The sequence below is a fragment of the Podarcis gaigeae genome (assembly GCF_964106915.1).
Source record: "Podarcis gaigeae genome assembly, chromosome: 9".
NCBI lineage: Eukaryota > Metazoa > Chordata > Lepidosauria > Squamata > Lacertidae > Podarcis > Podarcis gaigeae.
Window position 1 is genome coordinate 29,716,183 of NC_139685.1, and position 11,907 is coordinate 29,728,089.

Sequence of the window (11,907 nt, forward strand, 5' to 3'; positions counted from 1 at the left end):
TGCAATCCTACCTATCTGAATCCCACCTGTATTTGTTGATCAGGCCTGAATTCACTTCTATATTTAGCCATGATCTCTCCAGTACAGCGTACCATCCTGCTTTCTTACAGTATGACTTACTACCCATTTAGAGGCAGAACACATTCCTAATTCATGAAATATATGACGTCTAAAATTACATTGGCTTCATTTTACTGACATATTACATTGCAGGTTCATCATTTATTCTATGGTATTACTTGCTCATCAGTCACTGTTACAGAATATGATATTGAATCTATGATTGCAGCCTTCCATAAAGTATAAAAAAAATAAAAATAGATGAGTGTATTTCATCCAAAGTGTAAAGTGCACAACAACCTGATACTCCGTGTTTACTGAGAAGTGAGTCCCATTGACTCATGCCGAGTTCTCAAATTAAGAGTGCATAGGATTACATGCTTGCTCAGAAATCCCCCTGAATTTAAAGCGACTCACAAGGCATGTTTACTCAGAAGACTCATTGTGCCCAGCTAATGTAATGCCCTGATCCTATACATGTGGCCATTGAACATGACAGGCTTTGTTTTGAGTAGACATGCAGACGATTACAGGCAAAGTGTTATCAACGTCTGTTGGGAAAAGTTTAGCAGATGCTTAAGTCTTTCAGTAAAACTTGTGAGACTCAGTGGTACAGTGTACCACTCAGTGAGGTACAGTGGTACCTTGGGTTAAGAACTCAATTCGTTCTGGAGGTCCATTTTTAACCTGAAACTGTTCTTAACGCAAGGTACCACTTTAGCTAATAGGGCTTCCCGCTGCTGCTGCCGCCGCTGCTGCGCGATTTCTGTTCTCATCCTGAAACAAAGCTCTTAACCCAAGGTACTATTTCTGGGTTAGCGGAGTCTGTAACCTGAAGCGTCTGTAACCTGAGGTACCACTGTACTTCATTTTTAAACTTCCGCGTAGGTACATGGTGTTGCAGTGAAAATCATCTCCAGTGAACTGTTATAAAATACAATATAGTGTAGAACAATTGCTTGTAAGATAAATTGTCGGGAAGGTCTTATCAAGAATGCCCTCCAAAGAAGTAAACTATGATTAAATGCAGTCCTAGAGATTGGTTCTCTTGAGGTCAGCAAAGTGGGAAGCCATGCATTGCTGACCATCTTGGGCCTGCGCTGTAGGCAGAACCTTTGTTTCCAAGTGTCATGTTGAATATTACCATAAAGTTTATAGATAGATATTTTTTACATTAGCATTATAGTTAATTTCACTTCTGTGTATAATGTAAAGTAGTGGTGGGAATCAAGATCTGGTGAGTGGGCTGGATCCTGAGCTCTGAAGGCAGCCCTGTTTAGGGAAGTTTTTAATGCCTGGTGTTCTATCACTTTATCATTATCATTAATTCTGTTGGATAATAAGAATAATGCTAATAATTATTATTATAACGTGACTCAACTGCAAAGGAAGAAATTGGAAGTTTACTCTTAAGTGTGCTTCTAATTCTTCCCTTTAACTACGTCTTGACGTTCAAAGTGCAGCTTCAACTTTTCTGGACTTGATGTCATATATGACATAGGAAAGGAGGGTGTGCGTGTCTTTCTGAAAACAACATGGCAGCCCAACCCATGAGACCTAATAAGGTCCATGCACCAGAGTTTCCCTGCTACTGATGTAAAGGAAACACACCTGGCTTGTCAAATAACTGAGCTGCGCTTTCTCTTCTTGCAAAGGTAACAATGCCAGTGGAAAGAATGCGAATGCGGCCGTGGCTGGAGGAACAAATAAATTCAAACAAAATACCGGGTTTGAAATGGCTAAACGAGGTAAGGCATGCCTGTGTTTTTAAACATTATTATGGGCCCATGAGGTGGTACAAAAACAAGAATGCAGAGGAAAGCAGCAGTTAAAACCAAACCATTGTTTAAACAAAACTAAGGAATGCAATTAAAAGCCCATCAAAAGCCAGGTGAAATAAAACATTTTTATAGCCTGCATGAATCTAAGCAAAGGGAGAACCAACCTGATCAATAAAATAGACAGTTGATACATGGTACATTCATAATGCCACAGAGTGATTTGATGCAAGAGGAATTAGTCCAGCATTTGCATTCATCAAACTGTAATTTGAGTGTAACCAAAATTGGAATGAGTGTAACCCAAAACTGGTTTGCTGCAGGGTGGATTTGATTTAAATTGAATCGATTTAAATCACTAGTCAGCAAGACTTGATTTAAATCATTATTATTTTTACAGAAAGACCCATTCTTGCATAAATTTTCAGAGTAGTTTTTACAGTTATCAAAAATTACTGACTTGGTTATACTATTAGAAATACATAGACAGATAATTATGAAATTATTGTGAGGTTTAATAAGTTAACTCTTTATATTTGGACAACGTTTCTGCTGTACTTTATTGGAAGGAGAAAAATAATCATAAGTAACAATTTAAACAATTTATTTAACTAAAACAATAACATTATAGCATATGTATCCATGTTTGTTAACTGATGTGTATAAACAAAACTTAGACTGAGTTTTAGCACGCATGAAAAACTTAAAACAAATTCTTATTTCCTGATAAATAGCCTATGGACTATAATGTAACTTAGATAGAAAATTATCTTTAGAAAGATTTTTCCTCCAAAAGCATTTTATTTTAAAAATCCGATTTAAATCAAAACAATCCAATTTAAATAAAAGAAACTTATTATTATTATTATTATTATTTTAAAAAAATTATTGATTTTTATCCACCCTGGTTAGCTGTAAACTGGGAAGTAAATAATTATGTGGCATATGCAAGTGAAAAGGAGTGAGCATGTTAGGACAGGGCTCAATGCCATATGACAGACATCTCCAACGTGTCGATTGCGCAATGGATTTTTGTCAATCACGACCCGCCACCCTCTCCCATGGCCATCGGGTGCCCTCAGCATGCGCTCAGCTGCCGCTGGAGCGACTGAGGCTCCGCTTAGCCAGGCTTGCTCACCGCTGCCACAGCAAGCGCTCTGGCTGGCGCTGGCATCACCTCCGCTGCAGAGGGAGCCCCAGGAAGGGCCGTGTGAGAGAGAGAGACAATGGTATCCCTCCTCCCTCTCCCCCCTCCCCCTGGTTCCTGTGGAAAGAAAACGCCCTCTCCCTCCATTTACTCGAAAGTAAGCTGTTGGCCCCGCTCCCCACAGCTCTTCCTCTGGTAAAGGGGGAATTGGACATTTTGGGGCATGTTGACTTCCCACGTGCACCAAGAGCCCTGGGAGGGGCTGGGGCTGGTGTGAGGGTAATAATTTGTTATTATTTTGATCATCATGATTTATTATTTATACCCCGCCCATCTGGCTGGGTTTCCTCAGCCAAATATAATAAGTTTAAGTTGAAGAATGACAATGGGAGAGTGTGGTAGATCGCTGTTAGTTTTTGATATTGGATACTAGAACGCAGCCTAATGGAAGTTGGACATGCCTGCCATATGACATGGGAAGCAACCCATACTATTTTGGTTTCCATATTCATGGTTTTCTGGGAAGTGTTATAGCCTGCCTTATTCTATGAACTCTGAGCCAGTTTTAGTCATTTTCTGTTAAGTAATTCAAGTAATCAAATGGCTTAGGATAAGAGGCCAGTGAAATTAGAAATGTTTGCCTGAAATCACAGTAATGCACATCCAATAGTACCTCAATTAGTTCACAGCTTTAAGTCAAAAGGAGGCACCTGAATATTTTGCAGCATTTAGTAATTTTGCTTAATCTCAGTAAAATCAACAGCTTTGACTTTCATTCCATGCAGAACCATATTGAGCCAGAAAGTGAGAAAGCAGTGAAAAATAGGTTCAGGTTGTACAAATGCTACCTGTTTTATAAAGTAAGAAAGTTTAAGACTTCTGTATCTGCAAGTTGTTAATTGTGGTTGTTTCCTACTTGTTTTTCTGTTCCAGGAAAAAATGATTTTTCAGATTCCCTGGATGCATGCAGCACGCCATGGGTGGGATGTTGAAAAAGATGCTCCTTTATTTAGGAACTGGGCTATTCACACAGGTAAGAGGAGCTCAGGTTTATTGGGGCAGGTTTATTGTGGAGATTCTATCTCTTCTTTCAGCGTTGTAGTGTTCTGTTTTGCTTTTCCACATTTTCACCTTTACCCAGTGTCCCAGCTGTAGTGCAGTGAGCAGGTGGGGCTCGTGCAGTTACAAGGATATAGCTGCAGCTATTTAATCATCTGGGGGAAACAGATCCACGCATGCATCCCTTTGCCTCTTCAGAACTGCCCCCTCCATTCCTGTATATGTGGCAGGGTCACAATATCTATCAGAGGCCTCTGTGCCTGGCAGCTCATTGCTGATTTGATGGGCCAAATGCGGAGAGGTTTGGAGTATACTTGAGCAAGCAGCTGCTGTGTGTGTCTTACAGGGTGTCCAGAACTTCTCAGTCTGATTGTAAGGATCCCTGAATATGAAGGGTCCCTAATTCATAAAAAGCAACACTCTAGAGGTCCTGGGCCCTAAAGAAGTCAGATTAGCCTAAACCAGGGCCAGGGCCTTTTCAATACTGGCTCCGGCCTGTCCGGCCTGGTGGAACGCTCTGTCTCGTGCGGAAAGAAATCAGATCCCGCAGGACCTGTAAGACAGAGTTGTCTTGGCCTTTGCCTTGGAATCAGCCTGATCCCCTCCCCCTCTTTCCTTTTCCTTCTGTGATGGGACCCCTATTTGGGGACTTCCCTGGCATTTTTTTGGCTCATGTAGGACCAGTCTGGATAGTTGGCCTTGGTGAAGATTTGACGTTTTCTCCCCCCCAAACAGTTTTTGATCTGGGCTTCCACTGAAACGAGGCTGCATTTTAAGTTGTATTTTAATCCTGTTTTTAAGTTGTATTTTAATCAATTGTTTTTATACCTGATGTTAGCCGCCCTGAGCCCGGTCTTGGCCAGGGAGGGCGGGGTATAAATAACATTATTAATATTATTAATATTATTATAATCATCAACATTATTATTACAGTGGTACCTCGGGTTACATACGCTTCAGGTTACATACGCTTCAGATTACTGACTCCACTAACCCAGAAATAGTGCTTCAGGTTAAGAACTTTGCTTCAGGATGAGAACAGAAATTGTGCTCTGGCGGTGCGGCAGCAGCAGGAGGCCCCATTAGCTAAAGTGGTGCTTCAGGTTAAGAACAGTTTCAGGTTAAGAACGGACCTCCGGAATGAATTAAGTACTTAACCTGAGGTACCACTGTATTTATTAGCATAAGGTGTGTCATACCACGAATCCCGTTTTTCTTTCTTTGTTAGGGAAGTTCCAGCCAGGAGTTGATAAACCAGACCCAAAGACATGGAAGGCAAACTTTCGATGTGCTATGAACTCCTTACCCGATATTGAAGAAGTCAAGGACAAAAGCATAAAGAAAGGAAATAATGCCTTCCGGGTATACCGGATGCTGCCGTTATCTGAGAGGCCTTCAAAGAAAGGTAAATGAGAGGATCATTGCGGATATTCTGGAGATCGAGAGAGCCATGCTGATAGTGGGCTGCTTCCTACATTAGTCAGATTGTCTCCTTTATAGCAGGCACACTTGGTCTTTAACATCCTCGCTAATAATAATAAATTGTGCAACATCTTCACTTCTGTGCCTCACAAAAAGAGCAAAACGTTAACAAATAAAAACACTTCTTAATACAAGAGAAATATATATACAAAATAAATACACACTGGGCAAGATTACCTGGTTGGCACAAGACTGTGTATATCTGCCTGTCATGTGTCAGGTCAGGCAAGATACTCACAGGGATGAGAAGACAAAAGATGTAGCAGGAGCTCCATGGTTTTTGGAGCTACTAGTTTTTCCTTGAATTCCAAATTTAGTGGGGCATCTTGCTCCTCACCCCAGTTGACGGTTTTGCAGGGTAAGTTGCAGGCAGTACTGCTGTCCAAGTTTCCTTAATTTCATTACGGTTCGAATAGGTAGTCTAGGCCATTTCAAGTACCACGTAAATTATAATTATGATCAACATTGAGTCCAGTGAGTGCCCAAGTTGGAGTATGTTGGGGCTAGGCAGAATTGTCCAGTCTTACCAGGAAATGATTGTAAAACAATAAATGAATCCTTACATTTCTACAGGAAAGAAACCCAAGGAAGACAAAATGAAACAAATTAAGGTAAATATCTCATCATTTCCTAGACAAATTACGGTTGATGATTGGAAGATGGAGGTTCATGACACAGTGTCTGCCAACCTGTGAAGAAATTGGGCTTTACTGGTTGGTCCATGTGGGTTTATGGGGTTAACTGAGATTCCAGCAAACATTGCCCCTACTCTTTCAAGCCTATGTTCACACACAGGCTTAAGGGATAGACAATTGCTTTAAAAAGAATGGAAAGCTGAAAAAATTTGTGCAGACTACCATTACTGCACTTTTTTTGTATTCCCATGTAATCATGCTGAAACAAAGCCTTTATATCACCTACTAGGAATGAGAGATTCCCCTCAGTTGATGGGCATTTAATTTTATTCTTACCCTTCTCCATCCAAATATGGAACAGAAGAGCTGTCCAAATCTTACACTGAAACAAAACAAAAACGAAACGCAAATGTTTCTGTCTGAATTGGGCCTCCAATCCTTATACACTTGTACCAGCAGGAGCAGGTCTTGTAGAAGGCATTTCCTTGCCTGCTTTCTGTCTCTTGCTCTCTGGGTGCATGGATTTTCCAAACAGAGAACATGTGCTGCTGAAACACATTTTGTGGATGCAAAGTTCAGGTGCTTTTCTAAGGAACTAAGGACGTGTTTACTTAGTGACTGGCTCTCACGATTATCATGCATTCTCTGCTCATAGCACTAAAATGCACTTGGAAAGCTGCTACAATGAATATTTAATAGGAATAAATGTTTCAGGCAGTGCCTCACCCTTGCAACTCTGTAATGTTTAATTTTTCATTACAAACCATGCATTAACATTTCTTGGAAGGCACCTTGTGAATTTCACACTTTGCTTTTATGTATGAAAAGGACTGGGAAAGGTTGCTGTTTCAGTCTGATCTTGGGAAGCTTAAACGTCCATTTGGCTTCAGTTAGGCCTACCATCATGGCTGAGAAGGGTGTGTCAGGGACAAAGGGTAGGGAAAGGTTAACGAAGGATAGTCAGGAGATAGCTCTTCTGTATACTCAACAATCTTAACACACTTCCATTTTTTTATTTTATTTTTTTCAGCAAGAACCAGAGGAATCGTCGTATGAACTGAGTAATGGAACATGCCAGGGGTTTTCTAATTACTGCTTATCTCCAGCAATAAAAGCTGAAGTCGACAGCACAATAAACATTGTAGGTAAGTCGCCCCAGCACATTCCTTTTCATATCTGGTAAACTCTTACTGCACTAACTGTGGCCTTTTATAGTTCAGTTTCACTATATGGTTGGTAACACGGCGGAATTACAGCAACAGGAGTTCGTATTTTGATGTGGCCTAATAATATTTTGCTTTAGTTGAGAACGCTTAAGAACAAATGTGGACATGGAATTTCATGGTTTATTTAGCTTGAGTGGGTCTCAGTAGTAATCCTTCTCACCAGTGAAAAAACACTACAGGAACTTTGACAGCACTTTTCAGCTAAAGTAGGAATCCAGCATCGTAACACCCTAACAAGGTGATGGGGAAGGAGATGAAAATTTTGTAGCTAGGCAGTCATTTTCCGTGTTAAACTAAGAAACAGGAAATACTTTTCATCATGAATGAAAGGTCATCTTAATTATAGTATATTTCATATCAAGGGGAGGCTAATTAAAACTGATGCATTTATTTGAATGTTCTGGTATATACATGATGCTGGCCCCAGCAAACCAAGGTTTGCAAATCAGGAATTTGCTCCCCTCTCTTCCTCATAGTCAAACCTTCCATCTGATTCCTAACCAAGTCCCCTCTTAACCATGTTTTCAAACCCTGGTTTCAGATGTCGGTTGAGATGGGACTTAAGTTTAAACCTCTACATAGTGTAGCAATCTTAGGGCTAGATCTCCAGCCATTGTGAAGTTACAGTCCATAACAGTGCTTTTTGCTTGACTGTAATATATGCTCTTTATTAATGCAGGCACGGGTAATCATCACGATTCTCTCTTGTTATTATGCAAAGTTGTAGGAGATTCGCATTTTGAGTGTGGTTCTGAGGATCATATGATAGTTCCCAATCCACCTGATGTTTGCCAAGTAGTGGAAGTGACAACAGAATGTGATGACCAACCCAGCAGTGTGAGTCAGTTGTATCCACTACAGATCTCCCCAGTCTCCTCCTATGCAGGTAAGAAACATTGCACTCACAAAAGAACTTGGGGTCTTGGTTTCAGTCAGTGCCATGTTTTAACTTTTGGTAGGTAGGTGCTTTTCTATTCTATTCTTTAAGTGCTTGGGTTCTCCTAAACACAGGTATTATTTCTTCAGAGAAACAAAAGACCTAATCCTGCTGTAATACACAGAAATGAAATACCTATTAAAATTACCCTTTACAAATATGTTCAGTAAACCGCACTCTGTGTGCAAAAATTATCTTTTTAGCGGTTCTTGTTTTTATCTGTAAACCGCCTTGAGTCCCTCTCATAGGGAAAGGCAGGGTATAAACAAGTATATAATAATAAAAATAATAAAAAATATAATACACAAGTGTGCATAGTGTCACAACCAAGATGATTGCAAATGTGGCTTCTTAGGAAAAGCTCCATTTTGGCTTTCACTTAGAAAAGTGGAGTATACATTTCAGTATGTATGCATGTATAAATAAAATTACTTGAGATGTGAGGAATGGGAATCGAAGGGCAAGAGGCTTTCTTACACAGGGTTCAAGAGAACATTGTTTGCCTGAATTGTCTCTGTGCTGCTGCATCTAGGAATTAGAGGCTGATACATGTTCTTGTACATGAAATCCTGTTATGTGACAGAGAAAATTGTGGGGTGTATAAGCTATACCACAGGCAAAGGCTTGGTTCTGGGGGACACAATGGAGCAGGAAACCTAATACACTACCAGTTTGTGTGTGTTTTAAAAAGGCCTTGAGGCTGCATGTTCTAGATAAATATTATCAAGTGAAAGAAGTTTCGTTGCTTCTTGGGTGTGGGTGCCGATAGCGCTGCTTGGAGGTCAGCCAGAGGAATGTGCAAAGATTGATGTATGTTTATGTCTGTAGCTCCAGAGGTGGTTGAGAAGGGGGCTCTTGACCATGCAGCAGGCCGGGTTCTAGCAGTGTCCCCCTTTTGACCCTCAAATAGAAAGTTTTGCATGTTCTTTACCAACTTCTGATTCTAGTATAATCTTGTCCTAGTAACGTGACTTTTTTTGCCTGGCACTGTTGTGGCATTTCAGTGGTATAGCTGCCTCACACTGAGTCAGACCATCAACCTCAGTATTAGCCAATCTAATTGGCTGCAATTGTCCAAGGTATCTTGGGGGGGGGGGGTTCCTCTCCCTGCCCAAACTGGAGATACAAGGGATTGAACATTGGGGCATCTGATGCTCCCAGCCTTTCCCCACATGGAGTCGCTGGTTCTGGAGAAACCTCATAATGCTGACATGGAATCCATGATTGAATAAGAGGAAACATCCTGTTACATGGTTTATTGACAATCAATATGTCACATGTCACATGTTTTTATCCACAGAAAGTGAGACAACAGACAGCATACCGAGTGATGAAGAAAGTGCACAGGTAAGCAAAGGAATAGAATATATTTCATAAGTCTTTTATTCCTTTTCCTGCCCCCTTCCCTAATATGCTTCAGTCCATTTCTTCTGTGAATTGAATGGTAGCAAGGTAGAGGTGTTCGTTTGCTGGTTTAGGAATTTCTGCCCCTCCTTCCATCTACAAAGGCCCTGGAGGCAGCCCACAACCGAATAAAAATATACAATAAAATTAAAGCCATATCCATAAGATTAAAACACTGGTGTGGCATTAGCATAGCAGAGAGAAACCCAACCATTAAAATAATCCAAATGCCTGGCGAAAAATAAAAATAAAAGTATTCAGCATTCACCTAAAGACTGACATGGTGGGGGCCAACTAGGCCTCTTAAGGGGGAGGGAGTTCCACAGACTGCTATCCCAGAACCTACTTCCGAGCAGGGCCACTGAAATAACTGAGATGGTTTTGGGGTGTAAAATTTAAGGATTTAAGAGCCATTCACTTTCTACTCAAAGCCCCCAGGGATGTATGCTGCTAGCAGAGGCAACCATGCCATGTTGCTCACCCACGTGGTAAATAAAGAAACACTCTGTTTCAGCCAATGGCTATAACCACTTTGCTTCAGCTTACGATGCTGAACCGACAAAGCAGTACTAAAAATACAGCCATGACGAGGCGTTTTCATATTTCGGCCCTAGCACAGCAGAGGGTCCCTGGGGGACTTTGCTTTGCAGCTGCTCCTTCTCCATGAGGGAAGTGGAATCTGAGAGTTAGCACAACTCCTCTGGAGCGCCAGCCGCACACAAGCAGTTCTCAGTAGCAACCCTGTTGCTGCAGAAACCTTAGAAATTACTCCAAAGGCAGCATTTTTCAAGCATTCTAGCTCAGCTGAGCTTGCAAATTGGGCTGAGTTGTGGTAGAAGTTGATACAATCACTTCAAGGTGCCTTGGTATCAATGCAAAGAGTGTGCCCTTGCATTCATCTCCAGGCGCCAGCATTGCTGGATCAGGGCCTCTTTAGGACCCGCACGAGACAGTTGTGCTGCACAACTGCTGTGCCATGTCAGCAGAGGCTGGAAGAGGCCAAAGCTTCCTTACGTAGTGTTCTGGTGTGCTTTTTTTGACCCAGAACAGCCATCGGGGCTGGTGTGTATCTGCACCAGGCGTAGCTAATTATCATTGAAAACTGCATGTCTTTTGGCTTACCTTCACACTTCAGGAGTCATGGTGTTTGCAAGTTAATGCAGTGCTGCAGCAATCTGTAATAGGACACTTTTTTCTCCTTAAAAATGAGCAGTGAAGTCTTTCAGTTGGGTACTGCTACAAACAAGCAACTGTGCATAACATTTTCCGACTATAAAAACTAGTTGCAGCTTGCTTGTTTGTCATATCTTGGTTGCAAGCTGCCACTTTTGGATTTCCTGAGCTCACATGTGGTTGAACACAATGGCAGGAAGTTCTCCTAGCCATGATGGAAAGCTTTCTTACACATGTGGTACCTGCAAATACCAAAAGTATTTCTGTCCAGCCTCACAGTCACTTCTTGTATGAGAGAAAAAACATTCTTCACTATAGCTTCTGTAGCTGATTTTTGTTGGGCAGGTTAAGTGTGTGTGTGTGTGTGTGTGCTTACAATGTTGTACTGCTTCAGTGAAACTCTGTAGACTTTACTCCTTCACCACACAGATGCGGGATGGACAAGGAGAGGGAGTGTACCATTGCTCCACCCCTGACAATGGCATGTGCACCAGCTCTCTGACTGCTGTGCAGTCAAGTGACAGGTTTGGATGGGGTGCCTAGGCCATCAGGAGCCCTGGGCAATTGGGGGTTCCCAGTTGGCATAAAGAAGCTACAAACGCACACCCAGACTTTCCCCAGATGTATAGAAGTCAGAGTGCATGTGCCAGTGTAGGAGCACTTCTGCCACATGCTAAGTTGGGAGCTGGGGGCTCTTTTATCGCACCTCACTTGGCATGGCCAAGCAAAGGAGCCTAGGGCCAATTGTGCAAGGAAGGGAGTCAGTAAGGCCTACTATCCATGGACCAAAACAAACAGGTTGCAGTACAGAGCCCAGTTGACTGCCTTGCATTCTAGATCCTCCTGGGGTGAAGAGTCCCTTTCTGTACCCTCAACACTATGACAACAGTCATCCTACAAGTGTGGTTATTGCCTCCTCTACAACAAATGACTTTTCCAATTGCAAGAGGTGTCCTGGTTATGCTGTATGTGGGATGAGTAAAACCCTCTTGTCTCTTCTCTGCAG

The 11,907-nt window shown here is 41.7% G+C and overlaps 1 protein-coding gene and 1 long non-coding RNA gene across 9 annotated transcripts in view; one reads left to right on the forward strand and one right to left on the reverse strand.

The window, feature by feature from the left end:
* The window catches only part of IRF2 (interferon regulatory factor 2), a 38,846-nt gene that overhangs the window by 25,539 nt on the left and 1,400 nt on the right, over nt 1–11,907 (forward strand). For all 8 annotated transcript variants that reach the window (XM_083755914.1, XM_083755913.1, XM_083755915.1 and 5 more), the window contains 7 exons: nt 1,716–1,808; nt 3,919–4,018; nt 5,273–5,449; nt 6,100–6,137; nt 7,192–7,306; nt 8,109–8,273; nt 9,625–9,671. In XM_083755914.1, coding sequence (XP_083612040.1) covers nt 1,716–1,808; nt 3,919–4,018; nt 5,273–5,449; nt 6,100–6,137; nt 7,192–7,306; nt 8,109–8,273; nt 9,625–9,671 — 735 coding nt within the window. The remainder of the gene's footprint in view (nt 1–1,715; nt 1,809–3,918; nt 4,019–5,272; nt 5,450–6,099; nt 6,138–7,191; nt 7,307–8,108; nt 8,274–9,624; nt 9,672–11,907) is intronic.
* On the reverse strand, nt 9,568–11,235 carry LOC310852555. The gene is made up of 2 exons (XR_014568257.1): nt 10,851–11,235; nt 9,568–9,835 (listed from the first exon to the last, which is right to left on the reverse strand). It is a non-coding gene; the product is annotated as an uncharacterized lncRNA (long non-coding RNA).